Source organism: Mastigoproctus giganteus, chromosome 10 (assembly GCF_048544385.1).
Source record: "Mastigoproctus giganteus isolate SK-2022 chromosome 10, ASM4854438v1, whole genome shotgun sequence".
Taxonomy (NCBI): Eukaryota; Metazoa; Arthropoda; class Arachnida; order Uropygi; family Thelyphonidae; genus Mastigoproctus; species Mastigoproctus giganteus.
In genome coordinates this window covers 75,496,042-75,523,472 of record NC_143584.1, presented here as the reverse complement: position 1 = coordinate 75,523,472, position 27,431 = coordinate 75,496,042, and the positions used below count along the sequence as shown (strand labels likewise).

Genomic DNA, 27,431 nt, shown 5'->3' with positions numbered 1-27,431 from the left:
AGGAAAGTTGGTTCTGTCGGTTTGAAGTTGAACATGAAATAGAGGCTTGACTGGTTGCGGCACGTGTTCGGACTGATTTGGAAAAGAGAGTGGGAGAATCACAGATGCCAATTCAGAACAACAGTGCGCTTGGAACTGTCTGTAGAAAAGGCATACAACAGAAAGAAATTGTCTATCAGACAGAGTAGATGGGTCAAGAATTAACCTGATTGCCCTCTTTTGAATGGAATCTAGAAGCATGAGAGAAGTTTTGGGCACCACTCCAGATGCGGGAAAAGTATTCCATGGCAGGGCGGATTTGAGATTTGTACAGAGTGAACAGATGTTTAGAAGAAAAGTAACGCCGAGAGCGAAAGAGAAAACAGTTCTTTTAGATGCAGAGAAAGCAATATTCGTGATCTATGCCAAGAGAGAGAGATTAGAAATCAGAGTAAAAAAAGTAAAGTGCAGCCATTATCAACCCACTGCAGGATGGAAACCTCCTCAACAATTCATGTTGAGGGAAATGGACTATAATCTTCCACGCTGGTCCAGTGCGGGTTGGCAGATCGACCATATTCAGCAGTCAGGGGCTTGAACCCCGGTCTACTCAAAGAGCGTGTGCTACTGCACTTTCGCGCCTGCCCACTCGGCTACGGAGGCCTTAAAATCACAGTAATCCCTAATAAATACATGTGATCTTGTTTAGAAATCTGAGTGTCATCGAAGATAAACAGAGGCGAAGATTATTTATTATTATTATTATTTATTATTATTTTTTTTTTTTGGGAAGTATAAGACAGGACTGATTTTTAGGACTGAATTTAAGTAAATAATTATTTGCAGATACACCTAAGATAAGACCATTATGTATGGCGTTTCAAGACAACGCCGAATTGCACTGATTAGCATTAGCATTAGTAGAGGCATTTGATGCAAGAAAGCAAGCTTATGCAGCATCAGCCAAAAAAAAAAAAAAAAACCCACTTCCACTTCACCCCTCTGTTCGTTCAAAATACCTGTCCAGCTGAGCCTTAAACTTATTTAGGCTATCAACCTCCACCACAAGGGATGGAAGTCTGTTCCACCAACCAACCACCCGCTGGCTAAAGGCAAATTTTCGCACGTCTATCCTACATCTGTCTTTCCTCAATTTGAATTTATGCCCTCTCAGGTGATTTTTCTGAGCTAGAGGAAGAATCCCATCAGCATTGAGCATGCTTAAACCATTCAAGGCTTTATACACCTCTATCAGATCACCTCGCTGGTGCCTAGTCTCCAGACACTGTAATTTGCAAAACTTAAGCCTTTCTTCGTAAGAGCACCCCTTTGTTCCATTCACTAATCTTGTTGCCCTTCTCTGTACTCGTTCCAGCAGCTCTACATCCTTCTTGAAATGAGGCCTCGAGACCTGTATACAGTACTCTAGGTGTGGCCTGACCATTGCCTTATACAATGGAATAATCACCTCCTTATCCCTGCTGGAAAAATTCCTGTATATCATTGACAATACTCCATGAGCTACTCTTGCAGCCCGTCTGCACTGCTCAGAGAACTTCATATCTGCCTGCACAACCACCCCCAAGTCCCTTTCATTCTCTACCACTGTCAGTGTAGTACCACAGAGTTGATACGTTGCTCTGGGGTTGCTGTTTCCCATGTGTAGTACTTTACATTTGTCAATGTTAAACTTCATTTGCCACCTCTCAGCCCATCTGAGAGGTGGCAAATGAAGATATTTTAATGACATCCATGATAATAGGAAATTTTGTCAATTCTATCTGAAGCATGTCTGTTTGATTAGTACCAATCTGTTAGCCCATTGGTGGACGCTATTACCATTGGGTAATAGCGTCCACCAGTGAGCATTTTAGGATTTTTGGTGGGAGTTAAAGCTGTGCGTACTTCATAGAAGAAATTCAGCGAGGCCAACAACCTTCTGTCAAAAAAAAAAAAAAAAAAAAATCTCACAAGTAACAGAAAGGGGAATCTTCGGATGACCTTTAAATCTGACATTGATCCCCTTATTCGCTTGCTTCTAAAGTGCTAGGAACATACAGTTAGTTCTTTCCAGTCATAAGTTTTTAGTTGATAGGTGTGACAGGAATACAAATAAAATATTCATTTTTCTGTTTTTCTCAGGTCCATCATCCTTTATCGAACTAATTACAATTAGCTTTGCACCTGTTTAGATTCGATGTTTTTATCAGTCCATAGAGGAGTGCAGTATTTTTTTTTTTTATATCAAAAATGGCTTATGATGCTAACCTTTCTTTAAAACTGTTGGCTAATTACTTTGGATATCTCGATCTAACGCAAGTCAGTATGTGACATTCTTTATTCCTTTTAAAATAATCATATCTCGATCCCGTGCTGATAAGTTAGACTCATAAATAACATCAGAACTGCTGAGCGGAGTAAATCGATTTATCCGTTTACTCCACTATCTCTCTCTCTCTCTCTCTCTCTCTCTAGTTTCAAAAATGAAAGTGCGCCTTGAAGTGCATCTAGCACATAATCTATATCCCTTATTGTTGTTATTTTTTGTTTTTGTCTTCTTTTACACTCCTGATATATTTTTTATGGTACATTTTTATCCGGATCACCTGCGAAGTGCTCGTAGCACACAGATTAAAAAACATTGCACTAAAGAAGGCAGTTCTCATTTAAATATTGATGCTGTTTTGGTTTCGTTTTTGAAGAAAACTGCTACTTCTTTGGAACGGTGAATTATTTGATAGAGTTTTTTATCCATTTTAATTAATTATAGATCATGCCTAAGGAAAACACCTACTCAATTTTCTCTTTTAAGGCAGTGGATGAGAGGAAACTGACTACAACAGACAAAAAGGTAATATTTTGTCAGGTTTGTTCAAAAGAAGAGAACTGTTTTAAAACGCTCCATTTGCATACAGACCTGCAAAATTGGATAAAAATAAAATGTTTCAATCTCTGTTGACTTAGATTAAGGCTTACCTCTTCTAAATCTTTTCAAAATCCATGTAGAAAACTATGGGAAAGGCCGGTAAACATTGCGTTTTCCGGAGTTTCCGCAGTATACGCAGTAGAATGCTGACCTCCAAATAATTCTCCAATAAGGCGAAAAAAAACTTGGCTAACTTCAATTCTTCTAAAACCCAGCCCTGTCGTATTTCTCGCAAAAAAGAGTACGGCTCCAATGCTCATCTTTGATGACGCTCAGGTTTCTAGACAGGATCACATATCTCTATTGAGGATCATCCTGACTTCAGTGACATAAGCACATCACAACTGTTGCTTCTTCTGCACCAAGAAACTGGGTTTTTTTACTTTTTAGCTCTCGGCATTACTTTTCTTCTAAACAACTACACTCTGTACAAATCTCAGATCCGCCCTACCATGGGATATTGTTCCCACGCCTGGGGTGGTGCCCAAAAACCTTTCTCAAGCTGCTAGACTCCATTCAAAAGAGGTCAAGTTAATTAAGGACTCCGCTCTTACAAAGACTTATCGCTCTCTGTCTCATAGACGTTCAGTTCCTGCTGCATAACTTTTCTATAGATATTTCCATGGGCACTGTTCTGAATTGGCATCTGAAATTCGCCTACTCTCTTCCCAACCATTCCCAATATGTGCCCCAACCAGTTGGCATTGAAATTCACGTTGAAACTTAACTCGCAGAACCGACTTTTTTTCCTTATTTATTCCACCTATTTTCTGGAGCAACCTTCCTTTACATGTATTTTTCGAAAATTACAATCTACTGAAATTCAAGTCTAATGTTAACATGTGTCTTCTCAGCCTTCAACCATGTACAGTTCTAAATGCTATAGGTCCTAATACCTTTTTTTGGGGGACGGCGTTATTATTAAAAAATACCAAAAAAAAAAAAAAAAAAACCAGTTATCATCCAGATTTCGATTATCCCAAAAATTTTATTTCACACTACCCAGATAATCGCAAGTCTACCGCATTTCGTTATGTGTGCTACACTCTTCTATGAACAGACTAGATAACACAGCTTTACGACTGCATACGGAACTGTATAATATTTTTACCAAACACTTCTAAAACCACGATGGCAAAATCACTGTCATCAATGATCTGTTGCTGAACTTCAGGACTCTGGTCACATGCCAATAATTTGTATGAATTCTCTTAAAGCTACAGCGGATTCCTTTGGGTAGGTTGGAAATATGGTACGAAATTCTTTTCTGTAATTAAAAAATAACTAGGAATATTTCTCCTTCCATACCAAAAAATATCTTTCGCTTTAAAAATCATCGGATAGAAATAAAACAAAATAATTATTTTTGTAAAAAAATTGCGCATGTCTCTTCATTACTGTTCATTAATTTATTTGTAAAGTTTTGTAATTTAAAGTAAGATTTTATTATTATTTTTTAAGTACACACAAAAGGTGCTCTTATAAAAAAAAAAATTCTTAAATTTTATGGATAGCTTGTGCAGGTATAAAAATTCTATAAAATGTTTTAAAGTATTGGACAGGTCTGCATGTCCAAAAACACTTTAAAAATGCTCGGAATAGCAGGTGAGAGCCTGAAAATCCATTTGAAATGTTTCTGACAATTGGCGTTTCGAAATTCCTGAAAAATATTTGACAGCTAGTTCAGGTTCTCGAAATTTCTTAAAAATGTTCTCGACAATTTACGCCGCGCCGCTTCTACAAAATCCGATAATAGTTATTATTCTTTATAGCCCTATAATTCAGTAATTTTTATTCAATTTAGAGATGCTGCTTTCAGTAAGAATATTTCAAGCGGTGTTTTTTAAATATTTTTTTAACCATGCCTTCTCCTTTGAGAAACAAATGTTCCCTGATCTATCAACAAACTACGTAAGTGCGAAAATTCATTAAATGAAACTTCTGTTTGCAGGGTAGATGAGCGAAATTTTGCTTTCTGCCAGAGAGTGATTGCTTGTTGGAATAACTTCCATCTGGTGCCGTGGAAGTAGGTAGCTTAAATAAATTTAAAGAATTAGATACATTATTAGAACGGATGGGCAAATGAAGTAGGTAGAATTTTTTTTCTTTTGCTGCATAAGCTTGCATCATATTACTACTACTAATAATAATAATGATATACCGGAACTCCCGAATGAATTGGTCAAATAATTCAAAACTTGGACACGCTTTCCTGTAGAAGCAATGCAAACGTTATTATAATTTCCAGGAAGCATGAGCAGAAAATGCAAACTTTGTTATTAAGATTAAATTAAGTGGGAAAAAATTCTCTAACTTACAGTGACTATTTATTCAAAAAAATTGGCGATCTCTTGTTTCTGAAGATCGCTGAAGCAACCAAATGAAACTCGTCGAAAACAGCAGTCTTCTTTTTCTCTTCCTAGCTTCGAATATCGCTAAACTTTACACTTATCCTTTGCAGGTTATGTGGGGAAAGTGAATACAGTATTTTGGCTCGGAGCAATAAAATTATCACATTCTAGTCACTTTGAAATGAGTACACAATAAAAAGTACAATGCAGTTGTTTTAGAAATTGGAAATATATCCTGGTTTCAATAATTTTTGACATGGGGGAGGATGTTTTTGAAGATCACTGATTGCGGTTGGCAAAAAAAAAAAAAAAAAGAGCGACTCCTGATAATTAGCATTTGAAAAGTTTCTGAGGAAGGGGCGGGGATGTTCTTGTGCAAAATCATGACAGAGCAGTCATTGTGGGATTTATAAATGTGTATGAAAAAGGTTAAAGGGAAATATTGTCTCATTAGCGACTATATGACACAGTAACAAAGGAACTCGATGCAAAATAATTTTGACATCTATACTCAAAGTTCAGTAAAACGTTTGACTCCCTTTCACATGAAAGACCGCTGTACAAAACGTTGGAGCAGTGTGGACAAAGGGGTAGTTTAGTGGCAGAAGACTGGTTATTAATAGGTACTGTTCTTAAGCGAATGTTATTAGCGGAGCCCCTCAGGATTCAGTGCTAGTTGGGTGGTGCCACACTCAAGGTGGTGAAGAACAAAAGAAACCTAGGAGGTAATTGTACATTCCATTTTCCATTTATTTGTACACACAATTATTACATATATATACAATACTTACATGAAGATATATATACAATTTTATATACATTAACATTCCCATTACACATATATAAGACATTATATTATATTTGACCAAAAAATACCACCGCCAATATAAGACAGCTACTGCCCGGTGCCCTTCTCTAGGCCCGGGTTTACGTTATGTATTTGTGCCGAATTGCACAAGTCTCGCACCTACCGGATGTAGTGCAGTAGCAGTGGGTGTCGACAAATGAATTACTAGTGAAGAACTTCCATAAATTATCTTCACTACCACTGAGAAACGGTAATTATTATATTAAACAGATATATACAATACTTTTTTTAAATATGCTCAGAGTCTCTGAATTCCTGAGAACCAAGAAAACATTATATAACATACAATGGACAATTAACAACACTTGTCTAGTCTGTCCGCTGGAACTTTCAAACCTATCGACAGCACAATGAGATAACTACTAAATGATTCTCACAAACCTTGTGTTTCACAGAAACCAATCTTTATAATAACAATTGACATAAATCTTGTCAATAAAAATTGACAAAAATCAACGCAACATTAATTAACATAAATCAACACAATAACAATCCATATAAGTCAACACAATAATTAACCTAAATCTTCTGTTTACGTATAAACCTTTTGTCTTTTGGTAATTTGTGAAGTCAATTCCCAGAAGAAGCTGAAGTTCTTAGCTGAGTCCTCAATATAAAAACTGTTCTTGAGAAGATTTGCAGAGCAGTAAAGTTATTATGGTCTTCAACTAAGATATTTACATTGTTCTCCAATAAGTTTGGAACCGCAGACATTAAATCCGCTCTAGGTTGAGAGTACAATGGACAGTTCAAAAGTATACATGAATCCACGTTTTATATTCCCCACATGTGCAGTACGGATCAGGCTCCAGGCCATGCTCAAATAACTTAGCCCAGAGGGACCTATGCCCTGTTAGCAGATAAGAAGTTGTCATAGAAAGCCTAAACCACTAAATAACTCCAGGGGTTGTTGAGAATTCCACTTGCACAATATACTTTCTTGTTACAAGCCCAAATTCGCTCTCATTCCATCATTTTTGCCAGACAACAGTAAAATCCTTCCAAAGCCCTTTATTCTCCCTTTTAAAGTCGCTGGCTGGATCAGTCGTAATTCCAAGCATTGTCTTAGACTGTCCTTTTTTAGGTAGTAAATCAAACCCCGAAAAGCAATATATAAATCTACAGAAATCGTACCGCCAAGTATTTGGAGTGTGTTGTTTGAAACAGTCCTTGGAATATTATTGAACGTCAGAATAACTGATCTTTGTGTGGGAATAAGTTTCTGTTTCACTTTTACCTTTGATACTTTTTGGTACCAAACACCTGCTGCGTATAATATAATAGGCAAAAATATGGTTTTATAGTAAAGGTTCAAGGTTTTCTTTGATAATCTCCACTCTTTCCTTGAGACTCTGATAACTGAGGCTATGAAAAAAACGGATTATGTCCCTGAGTGAGGCAGAAAACTGAGTTTATCATCTAAGGTGATACCCAAATACTTAGTTTGGGATACATATGGGATTTGGGTATTTAGTCGGATTCTGGGCGGCCTGTTGTGGCTAAAATAAATAAATAAATTTTCTGTTTATACTCCGGCACGACAACTAAGTCAGTAGAGTTTACAATAAATCGTCAATACAAATATTTATCGTATTTAGTAGTCACGGGCTTGAACCCCGGTCCACTCAAGGAACGTGCTATGCACTCTCGCTCCTGGGCATCCTCTTGAAATCTGAGCCCAGTACATAAGATGTTTTGCCACCACCTTAATATGTCTGTCGCTAAAGTACGATCGCATAACACTGTAGATGTACGCATCACACTGTGCGGATCTCAAGCTCCTGAGGGCATTTTCGCACCATAAAGTGTCAAACAAGCCCTGAAAGTCCACAAACACAGCGAGTATGTATTTAGCAGGTGAGTTGGACACATAGTTGGTCAAAAGATTTATAGCGTCTTCAGTCGACCGTCCTTTCTTGAAGCCGTATTGTGCTTCTGAACATAACTGATGATCTTCTAGCATTTTTTGATTCTTGGGGCTAACATTCGCTCAAACAAAAACCCCAGGTTTGCTAAAGGCGAAATAAGTCTGTAGGACCATGGATCTGATATTAATTTCTCAGGCTTGTGCAGTATCTTTAGTAGAGATATTTTCCATTGATGAGGAAATATTCCTTCTAGTAAAGACTTATTCATCAAATTTAAAAGAATGTGTGGAAATTTTCAAAAAATTAACTATGACTGTATTCTCAATCAGGTCAATACCGGGGAATTTCTTACCATCTACTTGAACTGTGTTATGAACATCTCTGCAAGCCATTTTGTTCCTTGATATCCGGTAAACCAAGCCCCATGGTTCTTTATTTCCTATATCCGTTACAAAATATTTCCAACAACTTTCTTTTGAGTTGGAAATTGCCTTTTGATAGTTTTTCCTTAGAGTACTGTAAGCTTCCCTGAAGGTCCGAACACCCCGGCAGAAAGATGCCTATGTCGCTGGAATTCTTTTCTAGCCTGTTGAACTTGCTTTGAAGACCACCAAGGAACAGAAGTTCTTCTGGTCTGCTTTCCTTTGGCTGAGTGTTCCATTGCCAAATACAGGTGGGTCTGGACGAAATTTGTAAATTCCATTGCCATCATAACGTTTAAGCTATCTACAACTCTGCAGAGAATATAGTGAGAAGGTAATCTCTGAATTTTTTCCATTTAATGGTATTCATTGAGAAACGTCTAAGATCGTGTGGCTGGAATTCGCGTTCACAGTAGAGAATGTGAACGGCTTGTCAGGCAAGTTTTGCACACTTAAGTTGTAGGATTAAATTAAATCCTCTAGAACTAATCCTTTAGGGTCGGTAAAACCTCTGTGCCAGAAGTTGGATTTGGCATTTAGATTTGCTGTTATTATAAGAGAAATCATTAAACAGGTAAATGTCCATGCACAGACCTGTAATGTTGGTAATAGCAGATCATTATTTATAACAACTATGGCACTTTTTGGAGGTTTATCAAGCGAATGAATAATTCTTGCTGAGGTGGGAAAACCCATAACATTGTGGGCCCACCCCCTACCTGCAAATTATTATTATTATTATTATCATGTCTACGGTGGCACCTAGACTTCCGTCTATCTCCACCTGAAAAGCCGAATTTACGCAGAACCTCTGCAAAACGGGCCTGTATGGAAGGCCTCTGCGCCACCAGGGAGCAGCCGGTACCTGGTAATTCCCGTCCAATGGCCGACCCCAGGCACAACATGGAACCGGGCCTGAATCCACCATTCTGACAGTGCCTCATGCACTAAAGTCCCGTATCCACCGGAAGTAGTGCTATACCGGTGGTGCCAGCGATCCAAACCCGGAAGCCAGCAAAAAAAAAAAAAATAATAATAAATAAATAAAATAAGAGAAAAAAATAAAGAACAATAACAAAATAATATATTTTAAAAAAATAATAATAAAAATATATAAATAAAATTTTAAAAAATAATAAATAAAATTTAAAAAATAATAAATAAAATAATGAAAAAAAATAATAAAAATAAAATACGTTAAAAAAATAGACATGGGGAGGGATCCAACAACCCCAACCCCATGTCCTTCAAACACACAACAAAAAAATATATATAATAAATAAAAAATTTAAAAAAAAGGACACTGGGAGAACTATCCCATATATATATATATATATATATACACAATATACAGTGAGTAATAATAATATACACACACACACACACAACATACAGTGAGTGACAAGTAACCTTAATAAATAACAAGCCTAATTTGTAAGCATTGGTCTAATCCAATGTCTTCTCCGTTGGAAAACAGTTACACAAAATTCTTGTAATGCATCAAATTTTACCTGTTTGACAATATAATCACTTTCATTACCACTAATTAAATTATTAACTTTAATTTTAACCTATCTCTATGTTCAGTATATAAACAACAGTCATATAATATATGATTCCAAGTTTCTAGTTGACCACAAGTGCACAAAGGAGAACTTACCAGGCCGAAATAATGTCATTTATAATTTAATGACCCAGTGGCCAGTTAAAATGTACGACATTTCCCTAACTGGATAAAACCATTTGTTATGCTTATTATCAAAATTAAAAGATATAGCCGACCGGGATAGCCGGGAGGGTAGAGTGCCTGCCTGCCAACCTAAAAGGTCGCGGGTTCGAATCCCATCTCGGGCTTGGATCAGAGTAGTGCAAAAACCTTGGGAGGTGCATTATGGCCACAGAAGCCGATGCACTAACAAAAAAAAAAAAAAAAACGGGGGGGGGGGGGGAATAAATAATCTTGTCACTTTTCCCGTTGCACTGTTATCCCATCTCTGTTGCCAGATATGAACCGGTTCAGTCAGAATGTTCTTCTTGGCTTTAGCCATACCAATAGTAAGATCTGGAGTAATGTTCAAGAACTCAGAATTTTTTTTTTTTTTTTTTGGCTGGTGCAGCAAAAGCCTCAGGCTTCCTTGCACCCTAGGGCTAATTATAATAATAATAATAAGGTAACGTCTTCACCTTTTTTAATATAATAGCAAAGTGCCCGATACACAATATATGTCTAATGGCAAGTGGCCAACCAATACCTGCATGGCATTGGTCGAGACTGTTGCATAATTAGCAACAAGGTAAAAGCATTGAACGCTGTATAGATAACAATTTCTGCTTAAATTTAACATTTGTAACTCTTAAAATACCATACTGATGCCCCATAAGCAACTATGGGTAAAAATACTGCTTTGTAGTACAAGTTTAAAACCCCCCTTTTTAATCCTCAGTCTGATCTGGTCAACCGAATTATAGCTGAACTAAATTTTTTGACTTTTTTCATGCAGATAGTTTAAATGAGGAAAAAACGACAACCTGTCATCAATTCTTATACCTAAGTATTTCACTTCTGATACTAAAGGAATCTGAACCTCTTTAATTAAAGCTTTGGGTGGTCGACTGTAATTTAATTTCCCCTTAAGTAATATCATAACGGATTTGGTTGTGGAAATCAATAATTTATGCAAATCAGCCCATAGCACTAAACTATCTAAAACCTGGGCCACTTTTGTTTCTAGCACAGATCTGGATTTAACTGTTACACACAACACCAAGTCATCTGCATAAGCAATTTTATGCACATTTTACATTGTTTGATCTAGCCATAAATTAAGCACTAAATTCCAAAAAAGTTGGCCCAGTACAGACCCCTGTGGGCACCCTCTCAAAGGCTTCCTTTCAAACTTTAAATGTTTGGACCTAAGAATAATTTTCCTACCGGTTAGGTAACTTTGTATCGTTCTGTACAAAAATGTTGAACACTATTCCCCTTAAAGCAAACAAGATACTGTCTGCCATACCATGTTAAAGGCTCCAGTAAAGTCTATAAAAGAGTAACACATACTTATCCATTGTATGACTAGTAAATTTCATAAAGTCATTAATGGCATCTCCGTAGAATGCCCTCTCTTAAAGCCGTATTGATGTGGCAACATCAATCCAACTCGATCCATAAGCTGACCAAGTCTTAAAACTAGCAGCCTCTCAAACATTTTGCCAAGATTGGTCAACAACGAAATCGGCCTATATCCTCATGGGTCATTTAGTTGTTTACCTGGCTTAGATAATAATTTAATAAAATAGTGAAATTATAGTAATCTTATAATTTTAGATGAATCTGACTAAAATTTAATAGCAAGTGCTTAAAAAACGGTACTCACCTTGTATAAATCTACAATAAATTTATTAGTCGATGGTTAAATTTAGGTTGGAAGGGTGCATTAAAAAGAACTAAGGCGGAGAATGGGGTGAAAATATTTTAAACAGATTTTAAAATGAGCGCAAGGAAGTAGAAATGCAGATCTCCAATCCTTGGTTGTCGTAAAGAGGTTAAAGAGGTTCACTTGCGTCCTTTAACCTCTTTACGACAACCAAGGATTGGAGAGCTGAATTTCTACTTCCTTGCGCTCATTTTAAAATCTGTTTAAAATATTTTCACCCCATTCTCCCCGCCTTAGTTCTTTTTAATGCACCTTCCAACCTAAATTTAACCACCATCTACTAATAAATTTATTGCAGATTTACACAAGATGAGTACCGAAATTGCTATTCAATTTTAATTTAATCAAACCAACTTTCCAGATTCCTGGAAAGGTACATTGAAGTAAACACTTATTATACAAATTAACTAAGATATGAGGATAAATTTCAATCAGTCCCCTACCTGCAAAGAATGAAAGGGTTCCTGTATGCTATATCAATAATATCAAAATTATTTTAAAATGCTGTTATTCTAATCTCATCCATTGCTGCTCTGCAGCACTGACCATTTATCTGAAGAACTTTTATCCCCATATATAATATTACCTAAAATTGGGTTCTTATCGGCCAACGCTATTTTTGAATTTGAACCGTTATCACTCATGTTTGGTTCTGCTGTCCGTAAGTTGTACCGCTTTTAAGTATTCTGGACACTTGGCATCCCTTACAGAATGATTGTAATCTCTACCACGTCTTTTTCAGTTGATACATTTTGGTGAGTCTTCTTTATGGGGACAATCTCTGTAGACATGACCACCCTCTGCACAGTGTCCACAAGAAACTGCCTTATGTGAACAAAATTGTGCCGAGTGGCCACACCCCAAACAACGGAAACACTTGCTTATAATCGTAAACTTACGGAACCTGTGTGATGTAAAGCCTAGATACATTCTATCGCTATCTAAAATATACTGCATCATGCGAGGACTAAATCCAACCACCTAATTAACCACCTTTGCACCCGATCCAGAACTAAATCTGAAAGTCATTTCGTCTTTAACTTCATCCTGCGAGAAAGATTAGTCTTTTAAGTTTTTAACAAAAAGATCATTAAGTATTTCCTCCTTAGCATATTCCCGAGGGACACCATATATTAACACTGTTGGATCAGATAACCGAGGTTTCTCCATTGTAAGACCTATCTCTTTCAAAGCAGAATAGATCCTATTAGCATCCACCGAATTTGTGGTCTCCACAAGGATCCCCCTATTCCTAAGGAGACGAATACCTTTTACTTTCATCTCCTTGTGGTCACGCTTAATGACTTGAGTCACCTTCTGCTTTATATCGTGACTCGAACTCAATGAAGAGTCCTCAGTGGGCCTAAAAATAATCAGATTCTGAGGATCAGGCACACCTCTAGGAACTGATAAGGATCTATCCGGACTTGCACTCTTAGTCCTCTGCTTGGATCTTAGTTTATTCTGGATGACAATGGGATCAACCAAGTTGAGATCCTGTCACACTACCTGTGCATAAGACTTCTTATGAAGTTCAATCTGGCAATCTAACATTTCTTTTATTTGAGAAGCACTCTCCCCAGATCCCTAGCTCGTGCCTTGAGGCGCTCATTGTCGACAACCAAAGCTGTGGTCACTGCCTCCATGTCAGCCCAGAGACTATAAATTCTATTAGACACTGGTTTTGTTATTTTACTTGACTCTTTAGACATTATTTCTCCTAAAGACCTTATCTTAGCCAATGTCACATACACCTCCAAGGCATGTAATGATCCTCCGAGGTTCAAACCATCTATAAAAGAAATCCCTTGTTCCTCCCTACTACAAACATTAACTATTTTATCCCCTGTACCACTTGGGGAATCAAGAACTGCATAGCCCTCACTGTTCTCGGCACAAGAACAGTGAGGGCTATGTAGTGAGAGCCGAGATAGCACAAACTGTGCTAGCTCGGCCCTCACTGTTCGAGCTAGCACAGTTTGTGCTAGCTTGAACTTCTTTAACGAGAGACTGGCGATTCTTATCTTCTTCATCATTCAAAGTCTTGTTTTTATCCAATTTTGTTTTATCAAGTTTAGTTTTCTTTTTCCCCTTTTGCAACAGTTTTAGGGGTCTTTGATTTCCTTTTACCTTTATTGTTTACTGGTGTCTGAAAAGATTCTTTGTTAGGAAACACCTGTTTTGTTGCAAAATCAACAGAAGAAGAATATGCTTCAGAAGAAGAAGAAGAAGATGAATATGCTTCAAATTCCTGAGACCAAGTAATATCTCGGTCTTCTTCTGACATTATGTTAATTAGACAAGTAATTTAGACAACAACAACCAATTCATTTCAACAGTGTAACAATATATGTCTATATAGACCAGGGTTGGTTTACGGGTCTCAGCCCCTAACGGACAGGGGGCGCCACAATTATTTACGAAATGAGTAATTTCAAGTAGATTCTTTTCCTCCAAAGTAAGATACTCAACTCCAAAATTAAGAGAGATATAGCTACTTTTTGTTTCTTTAAAAGTAGCCCAAAACTAGCCTCATGTTAACTTATCGGACTTTTCCAAAATGTAAATGTGAAATCTAACTAATAAAGACTGATATAGTCACAGTATATAGTGACATATAAATATTTAATGGCTTCTCCCTAAAGGGGGCTACGCCAAAGCCAGTAAATTTACAAGGTAATAAGATAACAAGTCTCCATTTTGCGTAATGTTATCTCAACGGGACAATGTAAAGTCTATGGGAATTTTCACAAGGGAAAATCTTCTATGTTAAGCCCATGAGGCTATGGTCTATATATGTCGCTATTAGAGTTCGAAAACAATTTCCAGACACCGATATCTTGTGTGTCTCTTCAATACCTGCAATAAAATTTTATCCTATTACTCACCGAAGTTATCTCTATCCATGTCATATATTTTATAAACGTAACTACTCTTTAAACCACGCTTATACATTAAAAAAAGGAGCACAATTCCATAGGCATTTAACACAATCATCACTACGCCACCTATCTCTAGGGGTAATTGTTACAGGCCGACATGAAGTTCTTTGAGCAGTAATGTAGACAGGCTTCTAGGACAGCTCATGGGGTTCCGTCAATGGCATACAGGAATTTTGCCAGCATGAACAATGAAGTTATTATCCCATGTAAAAGAAAATTGTTGGGCCGCATCTTGAGTACTGCATATAGGTGGTAGAAGCTCCATTTTAGGAAGGATGTGGAACTGTTGGAAAAGGAACAGAGAAGAGCCACAATATTAGTCCGCCGTAGCCTAGTGGTCAGGCGCGGGGGTACATAAGTACATGTGCCTTGAGTGACCGGGGTTCAAGCCCGTGACTGCTGAATACGGTGCTGTTTCTTGTATTCTGTCTATCTTGTGAACTCCTGACGGTTTGATCGTCCCGGAGTATAAACAGAAAATTTATTTATTTATTTATTTAGTCGAGACACAGAAGGGTACTCTTACCATAAAAGACTTGAGTTCTGAAAATTGCAGCGTTTGAAAACTAGCGCCTGCAAAGGAAACTTCACTGAAATGTTTAAGGCTTTAAATGGATTGAATAAACTAAATGTTAATGGTATCCTTGCTCTTTTTCGGGACAATACACGTAAAGGAACCTAAAATTGAAAAAGTATGGTTAGATGTGTGAAAATTTTCGTCCACCCATAGTGATCGACGATCACTATGGGTGAACAAACTTTCATGTGGTTTATGGAAGTGCATTATTTTGAATTTGACAGATCATTAGATGGAAAAATTGGACTTCTTTCTTTTTTTTTTTTTTTTTTGGTTGATGCTTCTTGCATCATTTGTTGCTACTGCTAATCCTACTAAGGTCCGAAAAGGGCTATGGTACTTTTTGTATCCTGTATTTTTGTACCGTACCTTGCAAAATACATCGTACCATAATTTCGAACCGTACTCACGGCCGTATCATACCGTACTGCCACCTTTGCCTGTGGGTCGTGAATTCCCGAGACGAACTTCTGTATTAGTGTGTGTTGAACAAATGAAACAATTAGATAAATATACAGTATATCAGCATGGTACTTATTTGGAATATACGTTAGCCCCACCTGCAGGAATAATCAGGTGCATGACCGTTGGGTGTCTACTAACCACAGTAATCTCTACACAGGTAATCGAGCGTTTATTGTTTTTAACCCTCCTTCTGCCTATCTTTGTTTCTCGGAATACTTGGTCTTTCAACTGGCAATTACAGAGCAATTACGCAAATGTCTGAATCCAGCCACCTGTTTACACTGTAGGCTAAGAAATGAATAGAGCTCTTGTCGAGGACTGTTAGGACAGTTAAAGCTATTCACTTGCAAAAGCAATAATAGGTTTAACTGCGCACAGAATTAGAAAAACATAATGTAGTTCTAGTGCTGTAGCTCTAATCAGTGGCGTATCATCACGAGCTTGAGCCCTGGTACAACGCTACTTTATTGACCCTCAAGGTCATTTTTATTGATTCCTTCCCACTCCACGAATTCAGAACCCTGGTGCAGCTGTCCACCTACATCACAGGATGATAAGCCATTGGCTTTATTCACTTTTTTTTTTTTAATAATAATTTTAAAATGACACTATGGTTGTAAAAATGACAATGCGCTCTTTCGCACCTGTTCCATTTTCATTAAGCAAAAAAAAAAAAAAAAAAAATTCACCTGTGGTAGAACAATCGTCTTCAATTTTTAATTAATTCAAACTCTTAGAATCGTTCGGCTCGTTTTTCAGCTTTTGATTTTGAATTTATTTTTCTGCAGATCGAGCATACTCGTTTTAATTGAAGTTCTTAATCTCGATATTTCTTTTGTATAAATTTCGATCGGACCAGCTCCAGAATTTGACCCTTTATCTTTATTTCCCAAATGCTCTTCTACTTTTATTTCTTCAGTATTGGATGGATGATTATGCCCTTTTGCCATAGCAGGATTGCTCTCTAGTCACTGTCACTAATGTCTTCACAGCATTCGTGGCATAACTGTCAACGAATTCACATTTGTTAAGACAGCTTTCTCAACAAATGTGAATTTCATAAATTACATGTAATTTAATAGCCATGTAATTTTATGACTATGAAAAAAAATCGGTACAACTATCTTACCACGTTTAACAACTTTCATTGCCATTTCGATGCAAAATATAAATGAAATATAATTTCATTTATTTTTTGATATATAAATGAAATATAATTTCATTTATTTTTTGCATCGTACCTGCGATGCCGATCGTAATGCGTGTACACGCAATACCAAAACGTGTACTAATCCTCTGACACTTGAGATAGTGTCAAAGGATTGGGCACATAGTTGTAACGGAAAGAAAGGTTATTCCACGAAAACATTAGTAGTTTTGTTTGGATCAAGGAAGATAGCACTGAAGGAGATGCTCCACTCCTTAGTTTACAGCGTCGAGAGTTGAAGCCGCCGCGCGTGGGGATCTCTGGAAGTAAACTCAAAACAGATGTACCATAGGAACCTGTGGAAATATATATTGAAAATATATTGAAAACTCAATATATTTTCTGAAAAAAATATATATAACATTTAAAATATTTTAAATATTATATATATATTATTTTTATTTCGACACACACACACATATATATATCCGATAATTCAAAATAAAACAATATAAAAACATAATTTTTTACTTTTTTCCTTTCAAGAAATTTTTACTTTTAAAACAAGAATTTTTTACTTTTTTCCTTTCCAATTCCTTCACTGTAAAATATGGGGAAGGGGTGAATAATATTTTCCCAATATGTATAAAAGTCGAACTGTGATTCGCCTACATAACAGTATCATACGGCGTATTTCATACATTGATTAGATATTCAGTAGAATGCCTGAATGCTGACTTTGCCGGTAACACTCCCGTTTACAACGTAATATGAGAATGAAATAAAATAAATTTCTGAAAAAATCAGGATGGCAAGGGAGAATTTGTCCCCACTGTCATCAAGAAATTTTTATATTTTATTATTAGTTCAAACTATTATAGATGTCTTGTGGTTTATTGCTGTCCACTTTAAGATACTGTCAAAAAAAAAAAAAAAAAAAAGAAACTAGACTTCCTTTTGAAAGGTACACTTGACCGATGGTTAAATTGTTGATGATTCTGCTCAGGTAGCTGACAAACTGAATGAGTATTTTGCATCTACGTTCGCATGAGGAATTCGATCGGTAAGTGGAGGCCAGAAGCTTATCAAACTCTAACAGGGAGTTAAATGATTTTGTAATAGCTGAGAGCAAAGTGGTGGAGAAATTGTTGAAGTTAAACATAAGAAAGGCACCTGGGGTGAACGGGATCTATCCAGTTATATTTAAGGAGGCAGCAAATGAAGTAAGCAGGAGCTTAGCGATGATTATGAGGGCATCCATGGACTCAGGGGAGATCCCCACGGACTTGGAGATGTGCAAATGTTTCCCTAATTCACAAGGGGGATCGAAAGTTGGCACGAGTAATTACAGACCTGTTAGTTTAACTTCTGTTCCAGGGCAAATAATGGAGTCACTGGTTAAAGAAGCACTGCAGGATCATATAGACAATACTGCAGTTATAATCCAGACACAGCATGGGTTTGTTAAGGAGAAGTCTTGCCTTACCAATTTGATTGGATACTACGATGTGGTCACAAAGGAACTGAATACAAAAAATAATTTTGATATCATACACTTGGATTTTAGGAAAGCTTTTGATACTGTTGCACATGGAAGACTACTGTTCAAGTTGGAGCAGTATGGCGTTAAGGGCAAGTTGCTACAATGGATAAAAGGATGGTTGAGTGGGAGAAGACAGAGTGGTAATCAATAGACACTGCTCTTCATGGACTAGTGTTATTAGTGGAGTTCCCCAGGGTTTGGTGTTGGACCCATTTTTGTTTTCTGTATTTATCAATGATATCGATGAAGATATATCAGGCTGAACGTCCAAGTTTTCAGACGATGCGAAGGTTGGTAGGGTTGTTAATGACAGTAAGGATGGTATGCTACTGCAACAGAATCTGGAAATGTTGAGCAGATGGACTGAAGGTGGAAACTGAAGTTTAACATTGAGAAATGTAAAGTGTTGCATATGAGTAGCAATAACCCCAGGGTAACATTCCAACTGTGCGGTACTACACTCAGGGTAATGGAGAATGAAAGAAATCTGGGGGGGGGGGATTAATTGTGCAGTCAAATATGAAGCTTTCGGAGCAGTGCAGACGGGCTGCAAGAGTAGCTCATGGTGCCTTTTCTTCAATGATATACAGGAATTTTGCTAGCAGGGATAAGGAGGTGATTATCCCCTTGTATATGGCAATGGTCAGGCCACCCCTTTAGTACTGCATACAGATCTGGAGGCCTCATTTTAGGGAAAATGTAGAGCTACTGGAACGAGTACAGAGAAGGGCAACGAGATTAGTGAGTAGAACAAAGGGTTGCTGTTACCAAGAAAGGCTTAAGTGCTGCAAATTGCAGCGTCTGCAAAAGGCACCTGCGAGGTGATCTGATTGAAGTGTATAAGGCCTTGAATGGTTTGAGCAAGCTCAATGCTGATGGGATTCTTCATCTTGCTCGGATTCCCCGCTTGAGGGGACATAAATTCAAATTGAGGAAAGACGGTTGTAGAATTGATGTGCGGAAATTTCCTTTAGCCAGCGGGTGGTTGATTGCTGGAACAAACCCCTGTCTGTCGTTGTGGAAGTTGACAGCTTAAGTAAATTCAAGGCTGAACTAGACCAATTTTTGGAGTGAATGGATGAATGAAACGGGAAGGTTTTTTTTTTTTGGCTGATGATATATATGCTTGATTTCTTGCATCATATGCCTCTGCTAATGCTAAAAGTTAAAATAGAAATTTATATTTTGTATGTGCCATAATAAATAAACTAACATAACAAATATAAGACAGATTTCCCATTCCTCCACTTATTTTTAGCATGAAGAAACTTCAAGAATCATTTCTCTTCATCTTTTCCCACCAAGCTTCAATTGATGAATGCAACAAATGGGTAAGAAGGGAATAAACATCACGGGAAGTGGCTAAGGAATGTTTTTCTGATTCTAGCGGATTTCCCAATTATTTGTTATAGTTATTCAATCCACAATTTTGAAAACAGGGAAAACCGTTTTATAAATCTTTCTTTAAAGACCACTTTGACGATCTTGCCCCTTAGCAAAAGAATATACAAACTATTTGGCTCTTTCTCTTGAAATCGCAATGTAGAGAGAGAGAGAGAGAGAGAGAGAGAGAGAGAGAGAGAGAGAGAGAGAGAGAGAGAGAGAGAGAGAGAGAGAGAGAGAGAGAGAGAGAGACGCCTCCGTAGCCGGGTGGGCAGAAGCAATAATGCATAGCACACGCTTGTTGATTAGACCGGGGTTCAAGCCAGTGACCACCAAATAAGGAGGATGCGGAAAGGTCAGGGAATGACCACCGCATATCCTCGGAGCAATATGGCTTTAGTTGCTAATGCTCCTAAAAATCAAATAACATCTAACAACAACGCAATGTAAAATTGACTATGAAGAAAGCAATATGTAATTCAAATGGTAGTGCTAAAAAATATATTTTTTTTCTCATTATGACATTGTCTTTTCGACAATATTTAAAATAGCTAGATTGCTTTCGAACAACATAAATCACAGAGTAGTAAAATATTACTACTCTGTGATATAAATCCTCTTCTAATTCTGTGTGGCTGTCCCGGGCAGGTTAATTTAGTGCAAGTTAATTTAAAAGAATTATATAAAAAATATTTAATTTTATGAATTAATTATAGAAATATATTATTACATTTAATATTTTATGGACTGCTTAAAATATATGAAACAATATAATTTTGCAGATTGGTTTCAATCTCATAAGTTGGGATCTCGTTAGCAACCAGGATTTCATAGTGCGGTGGGATTATACTGTATTTATTTTAGTTCCGCCCTCTACGAGTTCCAGAACGAAATCTCGGTTCTGTACAGAAACCATACCGGTTGAGAAACTGTTTCGTTCATATTTATTCTAATATATTCTCATAGATTTCGTTTCGCTTTCTTAATCCTGTAACTTGTTTTAAATACTGTAGATAAATATAAGTTACTGATACTGTTTGAAAGACCTAGAAACCACCACACGTGCTTTTGAGCTAACGGCACATGCGTACAGCTGCAGTGCAAGTCGGGATAGCTTTGCATTTGTACCGTAACTTTTAAGCTAACTGAGCAATGGTTTTTGTGTAAAATCTCATTTTGCAAGCAGTCGCTTCGTTGCATGGCAGCTGTTGGAGACGTCAAAGTGAGATATAGTAGAGTGACTGCTCTCCGAAAGGGAGGGTAGCCATGCAGGTGCACGGACTGGCTACATAACCTTGCTGGCGGGCAGGCGAGGCCCGGGCACCTTTGTGCAGCAGACCATAGCCTTGCTTGGCTTAGCTGGTGAACTGTCGTTAGCTGAAGAGCGCGGGTCATTGGATTGCTTGCCAACCCCCGGGGAGGCATGCCTGGTGCGTGCCTTCGCGTGTGTGATTGTACTCGGCTCGTACTACAATGGGATTACTACCAAACTTGGCAACTACTGCGCAAAATGGTTGGCACTTCATTTGCGCCAGACGTATCTTTTTTCGTTTTTACTTATAGTACAATTATTTCTAGTTTAGGCGATATCTGCGAGTCAGTTGACTAATAATAATAAAAAGAAAGTGGGGGAACTACTTTTAAAAGTATAAATTTTACAATTGTTTATTTTCTATTTATTTTTTTAAATAGAAACTGTTGAACAGTGTCCACCCTCGAATAGGATGCAGTTAGAAATGGTTAAATATTTATAGGGTTTATTTTGATGGAGCACAATTATTACTGTGTCCTACAAAAAAAAAAAAAAAATCTCATACTTTTGGATTTCGGTGATCATAAGTGAAATGAATCACTATCACTTTTAAGTAACAAATAGTAGTATGGATTTATTTTTTATTAAGATTATTTATTTTTTGACTTAGCAGTAGTCAACCAAATAAAGAAACCTACATATTCAGAATTAACAGGATAACTGCAAAACAATATTTGCGGATGTTTCTTACCCAACTTAAGTGAGTGGGTCTCCAGTCCTAGCCATAATCACATCTGGTGAGTATGGGCTTGGCACACCCAGGGTCCTGAGTTGGATATCATCATTCTTCTCTTTCTTGATGATTCCTTTCTACTCTCTCTCTCTCTCTCAGGGTAGCTTGGGAATTTTTTTTTGGCTGGTGCAGCATAAGGCTTCCTTGCACCATATGGCTGATAATAATAAGTTGGAGATGACATAAAATCATTTAAATGTGAATGGTGGTGTTTGTATGATGGCTAATTAAGTATGGTTCCTTTTTTATATGTTCATCAATATATAATACATAAAATACTACAATAAGTCATAAAATATTGTTTTCAGACGATCACCATATGCCTTAATTCCTAGTGCTGCCTTGCTCATATATGTATGGTGGTGTTGGCAATGATTTCAAATCATTTCATTCAAACTTTTCTTTGTAGAAGAATAAGAGAAATTCACCTCAATATGATACGTAGAACACTTCCGTATGACACTCTCCAGAAATTAAAACGAATATAACGTAAAATGATTACAGTAAAAAATAATTTGTAAACAAAAGAATCAATTGAACCCAATTAAAAGTTAATTAAAAAGGCTTAACGCAAACATCTTATTTTTCTACAAATATTGAAATCAATGTAGAACGTACTGAGCACCAAAGCTCTAGTTTATACTATCAAATTCAAACTTTTATATATACTCGTTGAGATTTGACTGTGCAGCAGCAGCCACTTTTTTTTACCCTCCTAGCATTATGTCCTTATAACAAAACAGGCAATCTTGGATGGCTGTTGTTGACCTTTGTGGACATGATGGCTTGCTGTCCATACCCTCACACCAAATACGGAGGATGTGGAAAGGTCAGGGAATGACCACCGCATATCCCCGGAGCATTATGGCCCTAGTTGCTAATGCTCCTAAAAACCAAATAACAACAACACCATACCCTCAATGGCTGCCATTCCTCTGGCAATAAACTTGAATGCTGCAGCCATTTTCTTTTTGGTAAAGTGTTTTGGTAATTATCTTTATCACTATCCTGGTTGTCTTCCATAATCTTCTGCCAGCTCTCTTAACTCTTCATTTGTCAACTCTTCACCATGTGAATTGAGGTTTTCAGCATGACATTCAGGGTCCACTCGTGTGTAACCCAGTTGATGAGCAAGATCAATGACATGGGCTCTTCCACAACTGTATCCTTTGAACCCTTAAACTGTTGACAAACTGAGGACACAGATTTTGTTCTTCCAAATATCATTCATATTTTGTTGGTTTGTTCTTCTCTCATGCTGCTGCAGTGTTTTTTATTACATTGTAGATGTAGCCCTTCCAGAAATTCTTTATGGTCATGTCATTCTTTATTATAGCAAATGTCCTACATAGATAGCATGCCTTGGATTTTTTGTAATTCTCCGATCCTTTGGTTTGCAGCACTGAGATTGTTTGGTAGCAGAAACAACTTCAGTGCTGTGATGTAATTCATCTAGATGAGGAGGATGGACAAGGGGCATTGTTAAGGATCAGCAGGATTTTGAAAGGACATTTCTGTCTGGCTATAAGTCTTCTATCTGACTGATGAAATGGTAGCCAGAATATGCTTTGAATATGGCAAATGTAACCCAGTCCTTTGGGCTTGATATTTATACAATAGGGAGAGACTACTTGTTTATGTACTTTGGTGCATGTTGGTTTTGCTTGTCTTACTTGGTATAATGTTTTCTCATTTTGCATGGACACCATTTTCATGACATAAAATAATCTATATATTTCCCATGTTCTGATATGCAATGAAGTGGCTCAACTATTTTATCAAACATGAAACACGTATATTTAAAACCACTTCAAATCACGGACTAGACCTTTGCTAGATCTTGGAATATACGGGATTACAGTTGGTTTGAAGTGTGGATAAAAAATGTGTGTGATGGATAATACCACTTAGATGATTACATTTGGTAGATTTTTCTCTAATTCCTGCTGAATATGTGGATTTTATTTACTCCAGAAATATATGCTCCTTGATTTTGGACTCTGATAAAGTACATTCATCAGAAAAAAAAAAAAAAAACTTGGTCAAAGACTGAAAACAGGGCACAAGTTTGTCTCCTTTGCATGTTTCTGTTCCTAATTTTTTTTTTTTTTTTTTTTTTTTTTCTCCAATTCATGGCTGGTTAAAATGGTTTAAAGCTAAGTTGGTTTTATTATGCATATATATTGTGACTTCAGGAAATCTGAATTCCAGTGGTAATTTTTTGAGGGGCTTAGGAGATGTTGCAACTTCTGCATGCTGTTCTGCACTTAAAACAGTTTTCCTTCTATCGTAGTATTGTTTTGAGAGAACTTCTTTGGTGAACCTTTCTTTGAAGTAGTTAGAGTTCTTTTATTGTATTACTAGTGTTTACTCTTCCACGAACTAATGTGCTAATAATTATTTGATCTTAATATAGTTAAATATTTCTGATGCAAAAAAAAAAAAATCAAACTGTACCTAAAATGGAACATAACCAGAAATGTAGAACGAAATGAACTAATATGGGAATAATTGTGGATTTATTGGATGATTATTTTCAACAGCAGCATAATCAGGAGGCAACTAGAGGGAGTAATCTCTTGATCTGATTATCAGTAGTGATACTTCATGCATTAAGAATCTCCAGATAAAGGAACCACTAGGTGGCAGTGATCACAGTGTGATGAAGTGGGATTTACTCAGAGGTAACTACCATCGGGGGTAAAGGAAAGGGTTTTTGCTTTCGTTAAGGTGACTACGGAGGTCTGAGATAGTATTTAAATTCTATACAATGAGATCAACTGATGATGTTACCAACAGCAAATTCAAAATGGAAAGCATTCAAAGAATTAATCTTGGAAGCTGCTAGGCTTTTCATACTAACTAAGAAAGGTTTAGAAAGGTTCAAGGTTTAGGCCTAAATGGATGTCAGATGAAATAATGAGATGTGGCAGAGAAGAAAAATGCATGGGATACATAAATTAACATGTGACACTGAAGCCTGTGATAGATATAAGCTGGTCTGTAACCAAGTTACAAAGGAGGTTAGGCAGGCAAAGGCAAATTATGAGAAATCTTTGGCAAAGGATGCAAAGAAAAATAGCAAAGAGTTCTTTACTTATGTAAACTGTAGAAGGAAGGGGATGAATCAGATTGGTCCACTTGATATCAATGGTTCAACTATTGATGATCCTGCTCAGGTAGCTAACAAACTAAATGAGTATTTTGCGTCTACATTCACACATGAGGTGTTATTCAGGGAGAGGAATGCCAGAGGTTTATTAATTAAACTCTGGCAGTGAGCTAGATGATTTTGTAATAACTGAGAGGAAAGTGGAGGAGAAATGTTGAAGATAAACATAAGAAAGGCACCTGGGGTGAATGGGATATATTCAGTTATATTAAAGGAGGCAGCAAAGGAAATAAGCAAACCCTTAGCCATAATCACGAGAGCTTCCTTGGGCTTAGGTCAGCTACCCATGGACTGGAATGTGTAAATGTGACCCCAATTCACAAAGGAGGATCAAAGGGCAACATAAGTAATTACAGACCTGTTAGTTTAACTTCTATTCCAGGGAAATTAATGGAGATACTGGTTAAAGAAGCACTGCAGGATCATCTAGAGAAGACTTCAGTTATAGCTTGAACACAGCATGGTTTTGTTAAGGGGAAGTCCTGTCTGACCAATTTGATAGGATATTGTGATGTGGTTACAAAGGAACCGGATGCAGGGAATAACTTTGATATCATATATTTGGATCTTAGAAAGGCTTTTGATACTGTTGCACATGGAAGACTGCTGCACAAATTGGAGCAGTGTGGCATTGCAGGCAAATTGCTGCTATGGATAAAGGGATGATTGAGTGGGAGAAGACAGAGTGGTAATCAATGGACACTGCTCTTCATGGACTAATGTTATTGGTGAAGTCCTCAGTGTTGGGTCCATTGTTATTTTCTGTATTTATTAATGATATTGACGATGTATATCAGGCTTAATGTCCAAGTTTGCAGACTATACGAAGGTTGGCAGGGTTGTTAATGACGCTAATGACAGTATGCTGCTGCAACAGGATCTAAAAGAGTTGAGCAGATGGGCTGAGAGGTGGCAACTGAAGTTTAACATTGACAAATGTAAAGTACTGCATATGGGAAGCAGTAACCCCAGAGTAACGTATCAACTGTGTGGTACTACACTGACAGTGGTAGAGAATGAAAAGGACATGGGGATAATTGTTCAGGCAGATATGAAGTTTTCTGAGCAGTGCAGACGGTCTGCAAGAGTAGCTCATGGTGTCTTATCAATGAGATAAGGAGGTGATTATCCCCTTTTATAAGGCAATAGTCAGGCTACACCTTGATATACAGGTGTGATGGCCTTCACACCTGTACTGTATACAGGTGTGAAGGCCTCATTTTAGGAAGGATGTAGAGCTGTTGGAGCGAGTGCAGAGAAGGGCAACAAGATTAGTGACTGGAACAAAGGATTGCTCTTACAAAGAAAAGCTTATGTTCTGCAAATTACAGTGTCTGGAGACTATGCACCTGCAAGGTGATCTGATTGAGGTGTATAAATCCTTGAATGGTTCGAGCATGCTCAATGCTGATGGGCTTCTTCTTGCTCAGAATAGTCACCTGAGAGGGCATAAATTCAAATTGAGGAAAGACATTTGTAGGATAGATGTGCAGAAGTTTGCCTTAGCCAGCATGTGGTTGATTGTTGGAACAAACTTCCATCTGTTGTTGTAGAAGTTGATAGCTTAAATAGATTCAAGGCAGAACTAGACAAAATTTGGAGTGAGTAGATGGGTGAAATTAGAAGATTTGTTCTTTTTTTTTTTTTTTTTTTGGCTGATGCTATATAAGCTTGCTTTCTTGCATCATGTGTCTAATAGCACTTGTTTTAACCTGTACAATGAAATAGTTACCAATAAACAGGCATGTATTTCTCTAAATTTAAAAATAAATATACATCGTATAAAAAGGCCTGGAACACTCATAGTTAAGAAGAAAATACATTTATTCAAAGACACTAATAAGGATTGGCCTGTTTTTAGCTGTAATGATTGCTTCACTGCTTCTGGAAGACCTTTTACTAATTTCTGGTAGAAAGATGGTTTTAGTTTGCTCTAATCTCCTTGAAAGCATTGAGCTTCATCCATCAACAAAGAGGCCACCTTGATTTTGTTCTAATTCTGCATTCCAGGTCATCCCAAAGATTGTGATGGCCACTGCAAAGTTCTAAAGTTAATCTGTTCAAACCATGCATTAACAATCCTTGTTTTGTGAAATGGAGCATTGTTTTGTTGGAGGGTGCAAAGACTGCTTCCATATTCATTAAAAGACCGAGTGGCATGCCAGATAACCCAGAGTGATGTGTACATATTTCAGGAATTTTCTTTTAAACTTATTTTACTAGTTTTTTTTTTTTTTAAACCCACCATTTCAGCACATTGAAGGGGTGATCCACCCTTTGTTAGGTTTTTTTTTTTTTTTTTTTTGAGT

At 37.1% G+C, this 27,431-nt stretch overlaps 1 protein-coding gene across 6 annotated transcripts in view; it reads left to right on the top strand.

The window, feature by feature from the left end:
• Atx-1 (Ataxin 1) overlaps positions 1–27,431 on the top strand; it is a 313,804-nt gene that overhangs the window by 249,519 nt on the left and 36,854 nt on the right. The window contains exon 1 of one of the 6 annotated variants that reach the window (XM_090382386.1): positions 21,265–21,418. The exons of the other annotated variants lie outside the window; for them this stretch is intronic. Coding sequence (XP_090238512.1) covers positions 21,379–21,418 — 40 coding nt within the window. The 5' untranslated portion in view covers positions 21,265–21,378. Of the gene's footprint in view, positions 1–21,264; positions 21,419–27,431 lie in introns of those variants that run through there. 6 annotated transcript variants of the gene reach the window in all.